Source organism: Falco cherrug, chromosome 8, assembly GCF_023634085.1.
Source record: "Falco cherrug isolate bFalChe1 chromosome 8, bFalChe1.pri, whole genome shotgun sequence".
In the NCBI taxonomy this organism is placed as follows: Eukaryota; Metazoa; Chordata; class Aves; order Falconiformes; family Falconidae; genus Falco; species Falco cherrug.
In genome coordinates this window covers 22,947,567-22,969,391 of record NC_073704.1, presented here as the reverse complement: position 1 = coordinate 22,969,391, position 21,825 = coordinate 22,947,567, and the positions used below count along the sequence as shown (strand labels likewise).

The following is a 21,825-nucleotide window of genomic DNA, read 5'->3' as shown; positions in this document are numbered from 1 at the left end:
CTGGAGATCAGCTAGTCCATCCCCCTGCTAAAGCAGGTTCACCTAGGGCAGGCTGCACAGAGTCGCATCCAGGTGGGTTTTTAACATCTCCTGAGCAGGAGACTCCACAGCCTCTCTGGGCAGCCTGTCCCAGTGCTCTGTCATCCTCAAGGTAAAGAGGTTTTTCCTCATATTGAGATGGAACTTCTTGTGTTGCAGTTTGTGCCCGTTGCCCCTTGTCCTGTCACTGGGCACCACTGAAAGGAGTCTGGCCCCATCCTCTTGACACCCACCCTGAAGATATTTAGATGCATTCATAAGATCCCCTCTCAGTCTTCTCTTCTCCAGACTGAACAGGCCCAGCTCTCCCAGCCTTTCCTCATCAGGGAGGTGCTCCAGTTCTCTCATTGTAGCCCTCCGCTAGACCCTGTCCAGTAGTTCCCTGTCTCTCTTGAACTGTGCACAGCGCTCCAAATGCAGCCTCACCAGGCCAAACTAGAGTGACAGGGTCACCTCCTCCACCTGCTGGCCACGCTCCTCCTAATGCACCCCAGGATCCCACTGGCCTCCTTGGCCACAGGGCACACTGCTGGCTCATGGGCAACTTGCTGTCCCCAGCAGTCCCAGGTTTGTCTCCGCAGAGCTGCCTCCCAGCAGGTCAGCCCCCAGCGTGGACTGGTGCGTGGGGTTGTTCCTCCCTGGGTGCAGGACCCTACACGTGCCTTTGCTGAACATCGTTAGGTTCCTCTCTGCCCAGCTCTCCAGCCTGCCCAGGTCTGGCTGAATGGCAGCGCAGCCTCCTGGTGCATCAGCCGCTCCTCCCAGCTCTGTATCAGCAGCAAACTTGCTGAGGGTGCACTCGGCCCCTTCATCCAGGTCACTGATGAGTCAGTTGGACAGGACTGGACCTAGTACTGACCCCTGGGGATCACCACTCGCTACAAGCCTCCAGCTAGACTCTGTGCCACTGACCACAACCCTCTGAGCTTTGTCATTCAGCCAGTTCACAACCCACCTCACTGTCCACTCATCTCAGCCACACTTCCTGAGCTTACCTATGAGGACGCTGTGGGAGACAGTGTCAAAAGCCTTGCTGAGGTCAAGGTAGACAACATCCACTGCTCTCCCCTCCTCTACCCAGCCAGTCATTCCATCACAGATAGTCTTGGTCAGGCATGATTTCCCCTTAGTGAATCCATGCTGACTTTTCCTGATAACCACCTTTTCCTCCACATGCTTCAAGATGACCTCCAGGATGGCGTTCCATCATATTTCCAGGGATGGAGGGGAGGCTGACTGGCCTGTAGTTTCCTGGGTCCTCCTTCTTGCCCTTTTTGAAGACTGGAGTGACATCAGCTTTCCTCCAGTCCTCAGGCACCTCTCCTGTCCTCCATGGCCTTTCAAAGATGATGGAGAGTGGCTTGGCAATAACATCTGCCAGCTCCCTCAGCACTCGGGGGTGTATCCCATCAGGGCCCGTGGATTTGTAGGTGTCAGATTTGTCTAAATGATTCTAACCTGATCCTTCTTGACGAAGGGAGAGTTTTCCTTTCTCCAGGCTTCTTTTCTTGCCTCCAGGGTCTGGGAAACGAGAGGGCCGGCCTTGGCAGTGAAGACTGAAGCAAAGAAGACATTCAGTAACTCTGCCTTCTCTGTGTCCTTCGTCACCAGGGCACCACCTCATTCAGGCACGGCCCACATATTCCCTAGTCACCCTTTTCCTGCTGATGCATTTGAAGAAGCCCTTCTTCTTGTCCTTGGCCTCCCTTGCCAGATTTAATTCCAAACACACCTTAGCCTTCCTCATTGCCTCCTTGCATGTTCTGACAACATCCCTATATTTCTTCCAAGTGGCCTGTCCCTCTTTCCACATTCCATAAGCTTCCTTCTTCTGTTTGAATTTTGCCAGAAGCTCCTCGTCCATGCAGGCCTCCTGCCACCTTTGCTCGATTTTGTATTCATGGGGATGCACTGATCTTGAGCTTGGAGGAAGTGATGCTTGAAAATTAGCCAGCTCTCTTGGACCCTCTTGCCTTGTACAGTCATAATGCATGGGATTCCTCTAAGCAGGGCCTTGATGATGCCAGCGTTAGCTCTCCTGAAGTCCAGGGCTGCAATCCTACTTGTTGCCCTGCTTCCTCCATGCAGGATCTTGAACTCCACCATCTCATGGTCACTGCAGCCAAGACTGCCCCAGCCTTCACATCCCCAACCAGCACTTCTTTGTTTGTGAAGACAAGGTCTAAAAGCACTCCTTGCCTCATTGGCTTCTCTACCACCGTGTCAAAAAGTTATCATCAGTGCTCTGCAGGAACCTCCTTGGCTGCATGAGCCTAGCTGTGTTTTCTTTTCAGCGGATATCAGGGAGGTTGAAGTCCCCCATAAGCACAAGGGCTTGTGATCATGATGCCATCTGCAGTTGTCTGTGGAAGATCTCATTGACATCATCTTCCTGATCAGGTGGCCTGTAGCAAGCACCCACACACTGACCCTCATTTCAGCCTGCCCCTTAATCTTTACTCATAAGCTCTCAGCTAGGGAGAGGTTGATACATTCCAGTTGCTCTGTCACATAAAGAGCAACTCCATCACCTTGCCTTGCTGGCCTGTCTTTCCTAAAAAGTACACAGCCATCCATGACAGCGTTCCAGTCATGTCAGCTATCCCACCATGTCTCTGTAATTCCAATGAGATCATGGCCCTGTGACCACACACAGATCTCTAATTCTTCAGAAATCAGTCAGGAATGATCTAGTACCAAGTAGTATTGACTGGTCAAGCCTGAAACTCTTCTGAGCACAAAATTTCTTACTCTTGCAGAAGCTGCAGTTGGAAAACTGAAAGAAAATGTTTAAAAATTTGAGGCACCTTCAAGAAAGCACAGCAAAGGTGTTGCGAGCATATTTCTTAAGTGCCTAAATTTCAAATAGATTTTAATCACAAAAGTGCATATTTGTTATCTTAACCCTAATTCCTACTCTTCACTAGATAATTCTTATCCACCGTGGCTTTTGATATAGAGAAAAGGGATGGCTTATTAGTCACAGGCCCCAGACTCTTGTCACGAAAATGATCAATAGCAAAAGAAGGCATTTTTTAATTTTTAAAAAAGTGACTACAAATGGCTTTTTGTTCAAGGCTTTCTCTTTTTTTGCCATGCCATAACGTGCCTTGCGTTTTTGCCCTCTCATGTTTTCCCATTTATATGATTCTGCTGTTGCTGAATATTGATCTGCCAGTCACTTCATTGCTTATACCATAAATTAAAAGAACTGAAATTAGAAACTGCCACCAAATCACATTCAATTAGCAATATCCCAAATGAAAGGCAACTGAGGCATCCATGTACTGTGAAAACACTGCACAAGATAGCCAGATGCTAATGAGTGTGTGTCTGTGTGCTTTTGCTTTTCTTTATGTATAAACATGCATACACATATTCACTGTGGTATAGGGCAATAAGCTGAATTTCTACAAAGTAATTATAATTTATTAGTAAGTTTTAATTAAGTATATTAATGTTTGGTGAATTCTTTATTATATCAATCAAGTATTTTGATTGAAATGTTAACTAGATTATGCCTTTCTAGAAAGAATACATACATTATTGTACATGCTTGTAGGTGTGAATTTGCAAGAAACTTTCTAGATAATTGCCTGAAACCTAAAATAGAATTAACTATGAGAACATTGTGTCCATAAGACTGGTAGCAGGGGAGTACAGTGTAATAAGGGAATTAGAAAACAAATACTAAATAAAACTTTACCGTGGAAGTAGTGCCATGAACGAATATGGGGCTGCTGTGCTGAGTCTGTTGTCCTATATGTAAAGATACGTGGACATGAGCTGCGTTACTGCTATCCAGTGGAGAAACTATAAAAATAATTTTTACTTTTTTGGTCCTGAAGTACTATGGGGATGGTTTATGTAGAAAATTTTGTAGTGCATGTATAGCTGTGTAATAATTAGGTTTTTATGCTAAGTGTAACTTCTAGGCTAGTAATTGCACCAAGATAGACCAAGTTACAAGATATTTTCAAATGCCTTGAAAAATATGGGTTCTTCTAATGCTGTTGCAGACACCTTAATAATGTATATTTTACTTTAAGCAGTATTCAGTGCAAAAAAAAAGCAGAGGTGCTGTATCCTGAACTTCATTTCCTACCATTCTTACTTCTCACAGGAGTAGAACCAAGCTGGATCAGTCAAGCGGGCAGCTCTGGTGCCTTTTAGCGAGGCAGAGCGTCGTGTCACCAATTTTACACAGGTTACCTAAGCAAGTTATACATCTATATGTATATAGTATATAATCACTTTTTAACGGATATTGACTGGCCTGCATGCTATTCAGCTATGATCCCGTCCCATTCATTGCAATAAAGTACAAACATGCACAGCTGCTCTCTGCTGAGTCACGGGACTCGCATCACAGCATGGTCAGGCAAGATTGGCAGCCCCAGTATTTCTGTGGTTCAGATGCTATACTTCCCATGATATTTTAACAGTATTTTGCAGTGCATGCTATGTACCATTCCCAATCTTGATGGTAAAGTTTTCAAGATTCTATTTTTGAAGGGTTTTATTTCCTTTTGAAAGAAGACAGAATATGTAACTCATAAGCTATGTTTCTCATCAGAAGCGTATATAAGTCCATCTGTAAATTGTGTTGTAATGAAAAACTGTTAGCTGTTTTGGAAAACTTTCATACTATTGTATTTTAGCTTATAATGGACGTAACTTGAAACTCATGAAAGTCACATTTTTATTTTCCCCAATTTTTTTTTTAGAAATGCTTCTCTTCAGTACTTGTATAAGCATTAAGCTATTTCAGAGATTAATATGCAGTACTTGAAGCACCATTAAGCATGAAATTCATTTAATTTTCACAGTCAAAGCATGTGACCATCATTTGGTAAAAAAGCTCATATAAAACTGGTATTTGGCTGGTCAAACATTCAGAGATCAGTTCTGCTCTTACTTACGCCCACACTTAGAAGTGTAGAGGTGCAAAGAGAAAACTGATAGCAAGATCTGGCCCTATTCAGTCTTACCATAGCTCTTTAATTTATACTCAGAAATTGACTACCTCCCCGAATGTTGTCTGCCCTGAGAAGCTTTTTCTCATCTTATCAGTAATAAATAAGGTTCAGCCGTCTAGTAAATAAGCTACTGATTTTGAACCACAAGGTCCCCAGCTTCAGCAAGATTTACATCTCACCTATTAAACATTGCCATAATATTTACAACACCATAGTTGGATGCTGATGCTTTCAGTTTGGTAAATCAGTAGAGTTAAAATATACTATTGCATAGCTTTTTGTATTGTATTTTCCTTATATTTTGTAAGGAATAATCTGACAAGTCATATTTTGATTTTAAAATATTCATTATTCAAAATCCTTTGACACTGAAGAATTTAGGCTTTAGATTGTGAATTGCTCACATCATATTGGCATACTGTGATTCATAGCAGATATTAAGTTGTTAATATTAGAGTTAATTGGAGTTCACTTGATTAATCTTTAAAAACACCAGTCCCTTGCTCTGTTTCAGAAATATTCTTTCGATATTGCCTGTGTGAATTAAAGAGCCTTTTAAAGTAGCTTCCAGTGAGAGTGCTTTTTCAAATACTTCCACTGCTACTTATGATGCTTTTGCTTTCATCCAATGTTCTTGCAAATATTTTCTTTGTGAAATGCTGGTAAATAAGTAGATCAAAGGAATTATGAATAGCAATAAAGTACAGTGGATTGTAATTTAGGGATCCTGGTTTTTTTGCAATATTTGCAAACAATAATAATCACAGAATTGTTTTGCTTTTACAATATTCTGGTTTTTTTGAACTGATAGAGTCATTATGCCTGACTGTATAAGCACTAGAAAGAGTGAGAACCGGATTCCACTTAATTATACCAGTGGAACTGCAATGATATTTACCACTTGGTTGATTTTATAGGTGATGTAGCTGTACTGAAGAAGACTGGATAAATTTGGATATAATGCCATTTACATCACAGAACATCTCATTTTCATACTGACATCCACACAGCACTGAAAAAATAAAACCAATATATTTTCCATTATTTAACGTTTTCACAGGTATTTGGGAGGAAAGGAAATCAAAAGCAAAACCAAAACGGTGGTTTCTCTTGGTGCCATCTTCCTGCTTATGTCTGTTCTGCTCTTTGCTCCTTCAGTCCCTTAAATTATGATTTCAACAGCTATTAGTGGCTTCCTGGCCAATCATGAAATTTCAGGCTTTGTTAAAAATGTTAAACTAAGCTGTTCAGCTACTCTCAGATCATCATTTTTGAAAGAAAGAGAGAAAGAAAGATATGTTAGAAGCTCAAAGTGGCCTGGCTGTAAGTGAAGCAGAATTGTATGAATCTATGAGATGTTGAGGTTCAGAAAGTAATTATGTCAAAAACTTCCTGACCTAATTTTGGCTGCTGCTTTTTGCAATGCTGCTCTGATAGGCAAGCTGCTTTCCACTTCCAGTTTCTATCTTGAAAGCTAAACTAAAATCTGTATCTCATACTGTACTGTATTGCTGACTAAAGCATGACTGGCAAGGCTGTTGGTAGATGTGACCTAAAAAATATATATATATATATCTATCTTTATGATAATCAGGATACTGCTGCTTTAGAACCATGTAAGTACTTTTTTCCCCTTACTGTCTTCTGTGAAAAGGAGATGGAGTATGTAGATTCTGAGGGTTTTGAAAAGTAGATTTCTCTTAAGAATAATTTCCTTAGCATACTATTCAGAAAAAATCTAGCGTCATAACTCTTGAAGAGTGTCTAATACTTGACCCTGATAAATCTCTTACAATATGGGTGACTGAATACTTTTAAAACCTAGAACCATGGTATAAAAGAGGCTTGCAAAGGACTTAGTGTTATATCAAAGATAACGTTTGGGTTTGATGATTATCTTGTTTCCACATGTTCATTTTTTAAAAAAGCTCTATACATGTTAAGTATATAGTGTTGCCTAAATCCAGTAATGCTGGTGAACAGAGTAGAATTTATCAGGTACAACGGTAACTGAGATATGTTAAGATAAAGAACCGGGACATACACTACACATCTAACATACCAGGGTCTGCAGTTAGGGGGGCAGTCTAGCTATCCAGCTGGATTTCATATGTGAACACTGGCAAGTCACAGTAAGTGGCAGAAAAAGTCTTCCTATGTATTAAAGCATATGGACAAAACATAATCAGCAATAACATGGTCCATTCCCAGGTGATGTCGTGTTGAATACGTAGAAATCAGTACAACATCCCTGGGTCAGTTGCTTTATAATAGAACAGAAGTTCGCTGTGGAAATAGGCGATTGTCACTGTGAAAAGTTTTCCTAGCATACTGAACTTAATTGATTTGGTAAAATCTTGAGATGTTGTATTGTAAAACCTTCCTAGCTGTTTGTAATGCATACTAAATTTTATGAATATTATATAGTGTGCCATACAATAAATACATTGTTAACAATAACAAAGAAAAACAAAAAAAGAGTAATTATTTCTGTTGAAAAATTCTGATTTTTTTCTTCCCCAAATGATACTGAATTATTAGAGATTGCATTTATTGAATAATTTTTCTAATATGCTTCTTCATATACTGATCGGATTGGGGCCAAATTCAGGTATAATAGAACAGCATGCTAAGGAAATACTCTGTTACACCAACAACAGAAGAGTAACTTATCAGTGGGATAAGGCATTTAATTGTTGTGTTTCAAGTATCAACTGCTGTTGATTAAATTTAGGATTTTTCTGTTTAGCTTAACTCCTGTGATTATTATTACAGCTCTTTAAAAGAAGCATACCAGATTTTCAGTGAGAAGAGACTTGTACAATACAACTCGCCATACATACTGCCCCACATAAATAAAGATGGCTTTCTGATGTTCCTGATAATTGACTGTTCTACTGATCACTTTCTACTTTTTCTACCTGATTTTTTGGTCTCTCCTTATAGTGGATATCTCTAATCTTTCATCTTGAGTTAACTGTTAGTCTTACACAATTTCAGTAATAGGAATTCTTTAGCCCTTCTTAAAGTTAATATGCTGATTACATTAACTGCGTAATATCTGTGTTACTGAACTCTTCATTTCCTTGTAAAAGAATGGACAGTAGGTCTTTTAAATTTATGTTTTAACCTGTTCATAGTTTTTGTTTGCTCTGCTACTACTACAGCATTCTGCTAGAAATGCTGTCCAGATCGGAATGATGCAAGCAACATTTTAAGAAAATGCTACATAATCAAACAGATAGTCACTTCTCAGTTTAAAAATTCTTTACTGTGTATTATTGATAAACATTAATTTTTAACACTACATACAAATTTCTTTGGAATGTACCTTGCGTTTATGGTATTTCTGGCCTTTCCTTAAACTGATGATTGACTTCCACTAATGTTTAAATGCTGTGGTCCTTACTTGAGGACTACAGTATTCATCCCATACTTTCTAGTTTCTCCCTTTTAGAGGCAGTATTCCACAATGACCAAACTGCCATGCATTATCTATAATCTGAATACTTTGCAGTGGGAAATTTGAAATAATAATCTGCAGAAAAGTGTGCATCCATGTCTTTGTATATTGGACCTAACCTCGTAGATTCTAAATCTCATGCACAAACATGAGACATGAATACATAAGATGGGATTTTGAAAGAAACATAAAGGAAATGGGTGCACAGATATCACTGAAAGTATGTGCATAATAACATCCCACAACACATGTTTCCATTTGTTTGGTCTTCCTCTAAAATGTGGGCTATGGTGTACCATGGTACACAAAAATCAAAGTTAAAAATCACAACACAATATACTGTCAGTGTGATTTGATAAAATTAGAGTGGAGGATAAAGGAATTAATCTTTTTTTGTTTGAAGAACATACTTAATATTGTCTGCAATGTAAAATTCCATTGAAGTCTTATGGTACTTTCTGTATTCACATACTAATAATGTTTAATTTCCTTTACAAAAAAAGTATAGAATTTGGATCTTGTCAAACATGTTTTAAAGGAATAATGCCTCTAACTTAAGTTTTAAATTTCAGCAAAGATATAGCTTTAATGTTACCACGGACCATCTCTCTGTCTAATATTAATACCCTATAGACTGTATTCTATAATCTGCTTACATCATTCCCTTTATAAAATTAGCTACTTATCAATGCAGCCATTTTACTGATGTTATACTCCACATAGTGATAACATTAGAAGAGTCATAGAATGCCATGATCAAACTACTTTTACTTATTATAGTACTCATATTTGTCTGTTGCCAGCATAATGCAATGGTGTGAAAGAATCACTTTGAAGATTTGGATTATTTGCAGTATTGTTTTATGACAGTATTGTTTTAAAAGCATTTCTTTTCACTTTAGTCTTAAAAAAATAAAGATCTTTGGGGGCTTTTATAGTGATTGGACATGTATGTGTACTGTACCAAAGTAATAAGTAGTTTCAAAACGCACAATAAATTCAGAAAATGCATTGGCAAGTGAGAATGCAAAATATCAGCTACTGCTCTTAAAGTAATGTGCTGCTCATTTGGAAGTAAAGAGGATTAAACTATCCTATACAATTAAAAACATGTGTTTTCATGTCAATTATAATGAAAAGTTTATATTAAAACTTTTTAGATTTTACAGATTTGATAGAATAACTTTTACTTGAGACATGAAAATACATCTGTGTAGCTTGCTGTTGGTTTGGTCATGACGTTGGAAAATTATTTGTATTAACACATGCTATCTGAAGTGTAATCCAAAATGCAGCCACATGATTGGAATAACTAAACAATACAAAGTGTGGAAGGCTCCCATGCCTCTTACTGAAATTTCATTTCAGAATTCTTATGTCTGGCTCAGAATATTAGTCTAATAATTTCTTCAATTCCTTGTATGAAAATACCAAAATATTTTCAATAGGAAAAACGCACATGATGTAGTTTCTAATCTTGTGACCTCACCTGTAGTAGAGCAATTTGGCATTATAAATTGTAGATAAGAAATTAGTTTAATATCAGAGCACGGAATACATGCAGAATATTTTGGTATGCATTTCAAACGTGAACTATTCAAAATAAATAAAACTGAAAAAAATAATTATGTGGGGTTTCATTCACAGAAATTAAATGCATCCAGTTCATCAGAAGGCAGCACTGTTGATATCGGACTACCTGCAGAAGGGGAACAGCCAGAAGCAGAACCCGAAGAAGTTCTAGAGCCAGAGGCTTGTTTTACAGAAGGTAGGTGAAGTAAAATATATGTGAAGTGATTAGACCTCACTCTGTCGATTTGGACTGGATTCTATTTTTATTCAAAATTAAGAAGCAGCTTTGTGACTATAGTTGTATTTTCTGTTTGTATTGTTTGTATTAGTAACTCCTTCAAAGGTACTACCATAGATGTACTGTTCTTGTGCTCTCTCTGTCCTTGGAAGGTATTGTAAGAATTACAAAGCTTTAACTTTAAATATTGAAACAAAAATCCTTTAACAGAAGATGCTTATTTACAAGAATCTATTGCAGTAGCACTGAAATAAGCCAGATTACTTCCACTCATTGTGATTCCTAATAAATATTTACCTTATACTAACATCTCAAAATCTATTATTGCATTTAGGCTGCGTGCGGAGATTCAAGTGCTGTCAAGTCAGTGTAGAAGATGGGAAAGGGAAAATCTGGTGGAATCTGCGGAAAACCTGCTACAAGATTGTTGAACACAACTGGTTTGAGACCTTCATTGTCTTCATGATTCTTCTCAGCAGTGGTGCTCTGGTAAATTCAGTGTGGAACTATTGTATCTATTTTAAGCAGCAGGCAATTAGAATTACAGTTAATTATAAAGCTGCACATAAAACATCAGAACTTGATATTCAATTCATAAATGTTCTAATATCAACATATATATATCAACAAGCATTGAGCATGTATTGTAGGATACCTAAGAGTGCTCACAGGCTATGCAACAAATTGTTTGGCAAGTTCAAAATGTAGTGTTAATGGAAATAAGAAATTGGTTATATCAGACTGGTATTCACATGGTTTCATACTGATGATAATAGCTTTTTTTTGCCTTATACGCATTTAAAATAAACCACAGTTGAACTAGGAACTTATCAACAGCAGCTTGAATTGTGAAACTGAGATGTAAGGTGCCAATGTGATTCCCTCAGGTATTTTACCAGACTGATGTTAAATCAGGTGCGCTAAGTACCGAGGTAATTAGTTCCTCATAGCAGGAGCAAAATACAGCGTACTTGCTACACTTGAGTCAACGCAGAGTGATTCACTGTCAGTGTAGACATTTTCTTTTGAAAAGGAGTTATTAATCTTTGTTATTCAAAATCTTTCTTGGCTACTATATACCACACTGCAAACTGTGACAACATTTAATGATACCTTCAAAAATCTTTTTCACAGGCATTTGAAGATATATACATAGAACAACGTAAAACTATCAAGACCATGCTGGAATACGCTGACAAAGTTTTTACTTATATCTTCATTCTGGAAATGCTTTTAAAATGGGTGGCTTATGGCTTTCAAACCTATTTCACTAATGCGTGGTGCTGGCTGGACTTCCTGATTGTTGATGTATGTATTCTTTTTCATGTCCTGTACAACAAGCTCTAAAAATCAGAATATTGTTTTCAGGGTAAGCTTTCTGTTCTATTCAATGGAAACTTTATTTTAAAACTGTTGCTGTGGTACAGTTTACAATTCTGTTCAGAAAAGAAAAAAATATTTAGATATACTTATCACTCCAGAGAAGGTTTGTTGATGTTCTCTAGTTTGGTCAAGTTGTAATGCTTTATTGACATGATGCTTTTCACTTTTTTTTTTTTTTCACGGCGTGGAAAGGATGCTGTTCATCCTCTTCAGTTTTTGCTGTATATGGAGCTTAATTATTTCAGAGCAATTTCTTTAAAGGTTTCTAACATTCTGATCAAATACTGTAAGTGTCCTGTCACTTACTCTATGTAGTACGGAAGGAAAATACTGGTAGGAACTCTCAATTCCATTGTACTCTTGCACTTTTCACTGCATCACGTGGGTGATCTTAGAGAGACACTTGGAGAACTGTAGATGAGCTCCCTTAGAATGCGTTCTCAAATGGTTTTCAAAAGGCTGCACCACCAAGGAGGAGATACACTATGCCTGAAGGAGACCTAATGAGAAGTGCATTGTAATTTCAAGTATACATGCTCACCAATGTATGCACAGTACTGGGCAGCATAAATGGAAGTCTGCAGATCTTTAACCATATAGGAGATGTTCATTTCCCTTCCATCCCCAATAGCCTTACTGCATCTGTCTGTGCTAATAGGCTGTCTCTCAAATGCACCTATGTAATTCCCATGGAATGCAAGGTAAGAATCTGTTTTGAATCACTTGTTTGTTCATTCCGAAAAGCAGCAGAATTCTATAGAAATCACACTGTATCTCCTTAAAACTATGATATGATAGACCATGAAGTTTTTACTACACAGAGCTTGGAAAACATTATAACTTTTACATCCATACCAGCATTGCAAACCCTATGATAAAACACGACTCTATGCACACTTAGTATCCTGTGATTGAGTCTGTACCAATGTAAAATATTTGGCTCAATCATCAGATGTGTCAATTACTATGCATATAACCAGAGCTTTACAGAGACACCGTGAACAATACTTTACACTGTCATTATATGTTTATAGTATTTATCAACAAATATTTAATTCTTATTTGATAGTCTGTGTTTAGTTACTTTTGTGAACTTTATAAATAACTTCATTAGTTTTTCATGGCAACCTAACGCTGGTGCATTTTTTTTCATGGAAAAAATTAATCTCTGAAGCATGTTTTTTAGTCTTTAATCAGAGGATGGAACAAAGAAAAAAGATTAATTTGGAAATGAAAGAACTAAAAGAGAACAGGAATGATGTAAGGGAAGGTCATTAAATGGAAAGAAACAGAAGATTGTTGGATGTTTTTTTTCTTTACTAGAGCCACTCCTTCCCAATGGTTTACTATAAATATATTTCTAAGGATTATTGATGAAGGATAATTGTATTATTTATTTTACAGCTATTCTAGTTTATTTACTCATCTGCCTGCAGACCAGACCAGCGTTATGCAAGCCAGAATTGATGAAGTGGTTGAAGGAGTCACAGGGAATGAATGAAGTGTGGTTATGCCTAACAGTGAAGCTTCTACCATTGTCTAACAAACAGTTGGATATCAGTGTTGATTAGTCTGGTTAAATCTGAACACCACTGGTAGCTGTGGCTGTTGAATAAGATTTTCTGGAGACTAGAAAGTTACATTTGACTGAAGGCCAGGTCTGGCTGTGTTTTTTGAGAGCTTTTACATTCCCATCAGGTTCTGAAGATATCATGGGAAGTCCTAACCTAAACTGATCATTCCAATTCACCCAACTTTTGGGATTTTTCTTTTTGCGTGTGACTTCATTTTTCTTTAAATACCACCAAATGTTGACCAGTTTATGTGAATTTAAAAGGCATTTTTATACCATTCTACCAACATGATTTCACCAACAGGTACCTAGAATATACTCCTATTCTACTTTGTCTGACTTGAAAGATCTTTCTGCATTATAGAGGGTTTCCTGGAGAAAGAGGTCCAGCCTTGAATCTGCTTGAGAAGTTCAGGGCACATCATTCCCACCATTTGTATTGAAAGGATATACAAGATGAATGAGCAATATTGCCTTTCTGTTTTTGTGTAGGTCTCTTTGGTTAGCTTAACAGCTAATGCCTTGGGCTACTCAGAACTTGGTGCGATTAAATCCCTTAGGACACTAAGAGCTTTGAGACCTCTAAGAGCCTTGTCGCGATTTGAAGGGATGAGGGTAAGACAAAATGAAAGAATCGGAAATAATGCATGCATACACAGAAAAAATGCATGCAGAATAATCAACGGCAAATCCATGCAGAAATGCTACACTATCATCCTATATATTTTACATTTGTCACTAACATATAAGCAAAAGTCTTCATCTGCTTATATGAATTCATGTGTTATCGCACACATTGTTACACTTATTTAGGCTCCTTGGCCTTTCACCCTATTTCATATTTTCCTGGAGGGCCGAAGGATTTATCAGCTGCATGGATCTATACAATGTTACTACAAAACTGGATTTATCCCATATAAAAAAATGCTGCTGTAGTCAGAAAAGTTTTGAAAAAACAATACTTCTTAACAATAGTGTGTGCACATGTACACACATATGTATGCACATAAGTATTGCACACTAGTATAGAATACCACGTGTAGTCTATCAATATATTTTAACTTACTGTTCTGTAAATATTGATTGGAAATTTCTGTTACAATTTAAAAGTTTTGTGATGAATTCCTATGTCAATAAGTAAATTGGCAGTGTTAAAATACCTTCTTTCTTTCAGATTAGAGCTATTGCATTCTATTTAAGACAACTTTTCTAGTATACCAAAGATGGAGCTGGTTTTATGATTTCTGGCCTAAATTGGTTGCTTGCTGCTTTCCATGTTGATTTTAAAATGTTGATTTTAATCTAGAGAGCACTGAGCATCCTGAAAACATATCAGAAGACTTTTGCTGACAGAGTTGGGTATATTTGAAGAATTACTGTCTCCAGCTGTTATCCCCAACTGGTATCGCCATACCAGTTACTGCAGCTGAGACCCTCAGCCGCCCAGCTGGGCACTCTCATGTCTATTCCAGTGCAATGTGAAATTGATTAGTTTAGATCACTTCTTTAGTGCACTGAATGGACAAAGACCTTATGTGTTCTGCTGTGACATGAAAGCTCTAGAAGGGTCTCTTAGGGGGAGTAGTTAACAACTAGAGATGGTAGATATTTCTAGCTCCAGCCACAAGGAGATGTCTGATTTACACCTTCAGAGTCTATCTGTCTGCCTTGGACATATTGCCACAGATCTGATCAGCAGGTGCACCTGAGCTGAAACCCTATTGCTAACTAAAAGGGGTCCTTGTGGGAGCTCCCTGTGCAGTCACTGATCTTTAGCACCACAGGTTATAAGCTGCTTAGCAAATTTATAAGTCATCTACAAATTGGTGAGCTTCTGAAGAAAATGGGATGCTCTGTGTGTGGCAAGTAAAAGACTTCAACTAGAAAGGAAACAGGATTTGATGAAAGGTTATAAATTCAAATAGAAAATACCACTTCCTTGCCTCCAGCAGGTTTCTGGAACTTTGCTGAAGCAAATTTTAAAATTTGGGATGTTTATATTCGATATAAGGCCTATCTAAAACATCAGTAATATCTCACTAAAAAACCACATTAGCTGTTGTTTTTCTATGAGAATGATGAGGGAAAATGAGCCAAAGACAAAATATGTCACTTTTTATATGCACAGTTGCTTAATGTGGCAAGGAAGAAACAATCACTTTGTCAAGAATGTTAATGGGAAATTGTCAATCCCGTAACTTTCCTGTTGGTATAAACTACCTATTAATTTTATACTGATCTGCTAACTGTAAAATACAGTAAAAATACACAGATAAGGAGGAGATTTATGACTTTAGCAAAAGTTACAATCAAAAAAAAAGTTAAAATAAAAAATAGTGGATGAAGTCAGTTAAGTTCAGACTAGAAATGCAACCTATGTTTTTATTAGGCAATCAACCATTGACATTTTCCTATGGATATAATGAATTTTGCCTTATTTAAAGTAAATAATTTCAGGCTTAATGTCTTTAAAGGTAGAGTAGCTCAAGCTGGTGAAGAAATTAATATGAGAAGATTTTAAGGTCTGATACATGGAAATTGAAGATGTCTGTTCATAACATAGTAATATCATTGGTGTTTCACATCTGTGGACTGAAAATATGACAATATAGTATGGTGCACATATTTGCATAAGCACTTAAAATTGCTTCTAGTGAGCATTATATTTCCTACATACAAGCAAGAAATTCCATTCTACACATCTAAAAATTTTAATCCACCATACTGTTCTCTAGGATCAGGGCTTGCACCTGCCCGAACTAATAATTAATAGAAAACATCGCCCCTATGGAAAACATGGTGTTTCCCCTGCATCTTCCCACCACTAGTATTGCTAGGAGAAATACATTTTAATTTGCACTTGGGATTTCATGGCAGTAGCCTGTGGGAGTATAATTAATCTGTCTATGCTCTGTCCCAAGCAATGTCACTCACTGCTGTATGGTGCTAGGCACATACTACCTTTATTTTAACCAGTAAAGAACACTTTTAATGTCTTTCTAACGCTTTCCCTGCTTTAACTTCTCTCAGGCCTTGGCCTGTTTTCTCACACTCCTGCTACCAATGGAGGCTAGGAGGTGTCTGGATCAGTGTTTTCAGTAATGCTCAACAGTACATTTTGAGTGTCTTCAATTGGTTCATATTACAAGCTGGTTCTGCTATAGCTTCAGGAATCAGATTAAAAACAGAGAAAGTAGGTCAGCTGTAGAAATCCAGCAATTACAGAAAGAAGAACATGACTGGACCTGCAGCTGTAGCAGAAAGAGGAACACAGTTCTCGGGTGTAATGAGACTGAAAGCTCGAGGACAAATATTTTCACTTCATTAACTGTCCTTTTATATCTCAATAATTATTCCTGATGGATTATATTATTATGTTTAAGAAATCTGCTTATATTTTTAAGTAGAAGAATTGAGATAACTTTAAATAAAAATAATGTAAAAATAACAGCACATATATTTGGAAAATATTCCCAAACTGGAAAAAAATGATGTCACAATTTATTATTCCAGTCAAACTTCCCACTAAAATCAGTGGGTTCATGGATTTCCAATTTAAACTAATTCAGCATTATTATTAAACTATTTGTTTGTTTATGTCAAACTACTCCTCATCATGTTTCACAGTCATGTCGTAGAGAAAGCTGAGAGTACACGTCTGTCAACATAAGTCAGCACTGTTGAAATAGTCACAAGGGATTTATCCGGTAGTCTGGGAATCCTCTGTGCCCAGCTGTTGAGTCATAAAATGCTGTATTACTTTTGCTTATTGATTTTTGGTAGGTATTGCTAAGGAGATTTTTAGTATGAGTAAGAAACTAATTTGCTCTCTTTTTTTTCAATTTCCCCATTAGAAATAAACATGTATTACAACATGTGATTTAAAACACGTGGCAAAAAACCAAACAAACATGGAAGCTTTGGACTTCATCCACCATTCTGTGCTTTTATAAAGTCATAGAGTAATTTACATTGAAAGGAACCTAAGTTGGTCCAGCTCCTAAATTTAACATAATGACAATTTCATTGAAGTCCTATAGGATCTCGAATATTTTCCAAAGTATGTATCATCCAAAAGAGGTATTGTTTTGGCAGGAATGGAGCCCTGCAAGTTGCAAGTATTTCTCCTTTACATCAGCCTAAGTCTACTATATGCTATACATGGTGGTGGTTCATCACCTACTCTAACATTGAAAGGGCTTATTTTCTATTCTGTAAAATGGCAACGAATGACAGGTGACCTACCTAGATGACTAATTTTACAAGTAATTGATTTATGGAACATATTAATTGTAGATGTAAGTGTAATGCCAAAATATTTTTCAGGCTTAATCTACATATTTGTATTTCAAGTAGAAACAAATAGCACAGTGTGCTAGAGGATCTGCTCTAGCACCTACATCATATAAAGTAAATGAATTATAAATAATCTTTTCTATGTAATACCTAATGTCCTGCATTTTTAAAACAAAATCTTCATTAGGGTATAAGGACCTGATTTGGTTGTTTTGGCAAAACTGGCAGTGGTGATCCATAGTTATTAAGTTCTCTATTTTAGACTTACTTACAAACACATTTAAAATAGGAGTTAACTAGTTTAGGAGTTCATCAATTCTATCATTAAAGAAATAATTCTCATTCATAATGGACCTACTTTCTCCCTAATTTTTCTTCACCATTTTATTTTTATTCTGGCATGTTTTTAATCATTGCTTGTCATCATACATAAACTCATTTTCATAGTTTTCTTTCCTGAAACCTGATTTTCCCAAAAAATAATTTGGGAATTAAATCAAGTCTCTTCTTTTTTCAAGTCTTATCTGCCACTTGTCTGAATGCTACCAGCTTTTCTGTGCTCAGACACTCAGCTGGCTTCCTGGTTTGAACATGTCTTTTTCTGATTTTATGTAGAACCATCCGAATGAATATGCGTACATCCCTGAGTTTTCTTTTATTTAAAAGAACTCTTAAAATTACTTTCAATTAAAGATTTGCTCAGCAACATTGATTTTGAATCTTTATCTAGCAAGCATGTAATAAAAAAAGATTTATTGTGTTTGATGCAATCAGTCATTAGAAATATTATGAAGATAATTTGGCAGACATACATTAAGTAAATATTCAAAAAAGAATTAATTAACAAATGCAGATTTTTTTTCTGTTTGGCTTTTTTTTAGCTCGTTACCTGTTTGTTCTTCTTTTTCCCATTCTTTAAAGCTACTGTTTGTATGTTTTTCCTCCTAAATATGTTGATGTTTTATCTTTCCTCTATACTGCTTTTCTCACTTCTTACTCTCAACAATTAAAAAAAAGTAACACTGATATTAGAGTTAAAATAGAGTGTTTAAGAAAGGCTGATGAAATATTTGTAACATACTGGTGCCTGTGTTCTTACACTCTTTCTCTTTGGTTTCATCTATATACTAGGTGGTTGTGAATGCCCTGTTAGGAGCGATTCCATCCATTATGAACGTGCTTCTTGTTTGCCTTATATTCTGGCTGATCTTCAGTATCATGGGAGTAAATCTATTTGCTGGAAAATTTTACTACTGTGTTAACACTACAACTGATGAGAGATTTGATATCAGCCAAATCAACAACTATAGTCAATGTGAGGAGCTCATAAAAAACAACGAAACTGCCCGATGGAAGAATGTGAAGGTTAACTTTGACAATGTAGGCCTTGGTTATCTTTCTCTGCTTCAAGTGGTAAGTCACCACTCCTTAATTTCTGTTTATCTTTCTGTATATCAGTTGTTACAGTAAAAAGTAATTTTTCATTTAGAAATTTTGTTTCTTCTTGGTTTGGAATTACAAAATGTGGGATAAATCCATGGCTCTACAGAAATAATATGAAGCATATAGGCTATGCTGACTATGAGAAAAAATACATAATTCAAACCTAATTCGCCCTAGCTGCATTGAATCTGTATCAAGTACACCTACTTTGCTCATACACAGAAAATAACTTTTGTATCGGATATAACTCATAATGGATAAAAGTTCTTAATAGATGTTGTGTCCTCTATAGTCAGATATTGGAATTTGCTTGCAACTCTCATATATGAATAAAACATAGAATAGAAGGCAAGAGTTACGTATTAACATTTCTCTGTGGTGGTGTTTATGATAAGCACTAAGGACACTTGGTCTTCAGCTCTTAAACATGTTTCTGACAAGCTGTTTTCCAGAAAAAGCATGAGGTAAACACCAGTGTTCTCTTTATAGGCTACATTTAAAGGATGGATGGATATCATGTATGCGGCTGTGGATTCTCGTAATGTAAGTATAGCCCCTTGACTCCATTTGTTTTGACTGTAAGAGCTCCAAGATTTAACAATGTAATTTTTTAACATCTTTCAGGAATAACAGTAACAGTGAGAGAACAAGGAGTTATTATGGGTTTGTAGTTAAAGAAAATGGAAACCATAGGAAAAATACGAGACAAAGAAAGCAGAGGAGCAGTCCTAAAGGATTCCATGTTCTGTATGGTGCAGTTGGACCAAAATTCCTCTGTTCCACAGCAGATTCCACTATTTCCATGAAATGCCTTTTCCTCCTCTCATTATGTGCGCTGAGGCATTATTTGCATTTAGAAAGAGGCACCAATACACAGATTACAGATATTTTTTGTAATACTGATCTTGTTTTAAAGTTGAGACTTCCACTCTGCTGTCCAAGTTGCCTGACTCCTTTCTTCAGGGAACAGTTCCTATTCTTAAGTCGGCCTGTGCCTTTTCTTACCATTTTGCCTTCCCCTTGCTCCCTTGGTGCAACTTGTCCTCTAGTTCTAAGTAGATGACTGAATAAACTGTACTGGTAGGACTCCAGCTTTTTTTGGTAAGCTACACTCACAGCGGGAGGCCTGTTGTAGTATAGCACATGTGCTTACTCTAAAGACAGCTTGGATGCTTCTCTTCCATAATCCAGCACAGTTTCCTAAGTGCCTATAGTAGTGAAAGCTCCACAAGCCCACATCAGAGGCCTCTCACGAGATACACAGAAAATTTTGCAGCTTCACACACTGGTGTTTCTGGTTGTCTGTAGACACAGACAGATGATACTATACTAGTTTAAACCAGTTGTGTCTTCAGTATTTATTCTACGCTCATGTAGGCCAGTTACATTTTCTTAAATGTAATATGAGGTTTGATAGCAAAGCTCTCTGTCAAGAATGTAACTTCATAGACTGAAGATCAGTGGAATGGATATGTGGGAACTTGACCATAAGAAGCAAAGATCAGAGTGACAGAGCCCTAAATTCTATTCAGCAGATTTTTGATTCTCTGCTCACAGTTAAACTAAGGCTTAGTTTCTATGCCTTTTTTGCAGGTTTTGGATCAGCCTAAGTATGAAGATAACCTGTACATGTATCTTTACTTTGTCATCTTTATCATCTTTGGATCATTCTTTACTTTGAACCTTTTCATTGGTGTCATCATAGACAATTTCAACCAGCAGAAAAAGAAGATAAGTACTTCATGATTATTCTGGAAAGAAAGCTAAAAAAAAATGCTTATTTTTGGTTGACAGAAAATAACTTTATTTCTAAAATATTATTTTTCTACTTTATGATAAATTACTATGTGTTCTGCATATTAAATAGTTTACATTATTAAAGCATATGATTTTGCTTGATGAGGGTTTGATGGACAAGTGACAACATATGTCTGTCCATGGTTAATGAAATAGTAATCTTTGTAAAGATGTGGATTTGGGGCTGAAGTCTGTAATAGACTCATAAAAAGGGAAAGAAGAGGTTCTGAAATATCAGCATCTGGATACCTTCTAATTCTCCTTTGGTATTTGGCCAAAATTTAGACTAGAGGAAAAAAAAAAAAAAAGAGAAGGGGATTGGAATATTTTATTAGTTTGTGCCTCTGTAATAACTGATGGAATTTAGTAGAAGAAAGATAAAGCACCTCTCCTTCCTCTGTACGAGCCCTCTCCCCAAAGAAGAGCAGAGGTCTACCACAAACAATGCACATTCAAGGGCCTCTCAAAAAACTTCCCAGTCATTAAGAGTGGAATATGTAAAGCAATTCTTCTGTTAACAAAGTGCTAATAATCACAATAAAAGGGTCATTTTATGTCTGTCCTAACTTTTCTCACAGATGAGAATGCGAACACTAGTGATTATTACTGTTCAGTATCTTTATTTATAAGTAATCGGTAGAGATATGTGGTTGTCACCAGTTTTTGTCTCTTTGGTTTACTTTGGAGGTCAAGACATTTTTATGACAGAAGAACAGAAGAAATACTACAATGCAATGAAAAAACTGGGTTCAAAGAAACCACAAAAACCTATACCTCGACCAGCAGTAAGAATAAAAATATTTTATGTTATTTTTACATTTCTTTAAAAACAGGTTTGTTTCAGTTATGCCTCAGCCTGAATTAAGTTGTAAGCTAAAAACCCAAGTGACATCAGAAAAGCCTTTCTCATCTGAAATCCTATTTTTTCTCTTTTCCAGTCTGAATTTGGAGGACTCTTTGCCTTTTTTGCTCCACCCCCCCCTTTCTCTCTGTTGGTGGCAATGACATTTTATGTGGCATTTTTTCAAAATGCTGGTTTGAC

At 36.9% G+C, this 21,825-nt stretch overlaps 1 protein-coding gene across 1 annotated transcript in view; it reads left to right on the top strand.

The window, feature by feature from the left end:
• The window catches only part of SCN2A (sodium voltage-gated channel alpha subunit 2), an 80,891-nt gene that overhangs the window by 53,523 nt on the left and 5,543 nt on the right, over positions 1–21,825 (top strand). Inside the window, exons 18-25 of the mRNA XM_014282933.3 lie at positions 10,129–10,249; positions 10,626–10,780; positions 11,426–11,599; positions 13,740–13,862; positions 18,675–18,956; positions 19,476–19,529; positions 20,580–20,717; positions 21,464–21,568. Of these exons, the coding sequence (XP_014138408.2) occupies positions 10,129–10,249; positions 10,626–10,780; positions 11,426–11,599; positions 13,740–13,862; positions 18,675–18,956; positions 19,476–19,529; positions 20,580–20,717; positions 21,464–21,568 (1,152 nt within the window). The remainder of the gene's footprint in view (positions 1–10,128; positions 10,250–10,625; positions 10,781–11,425; positions 11,600–13,739; positions 13,863–18,674; positions 18,957–19,475; positions 19,530–20,579; positions 20,718–21,463; positions 21,569–21,825) is intronic.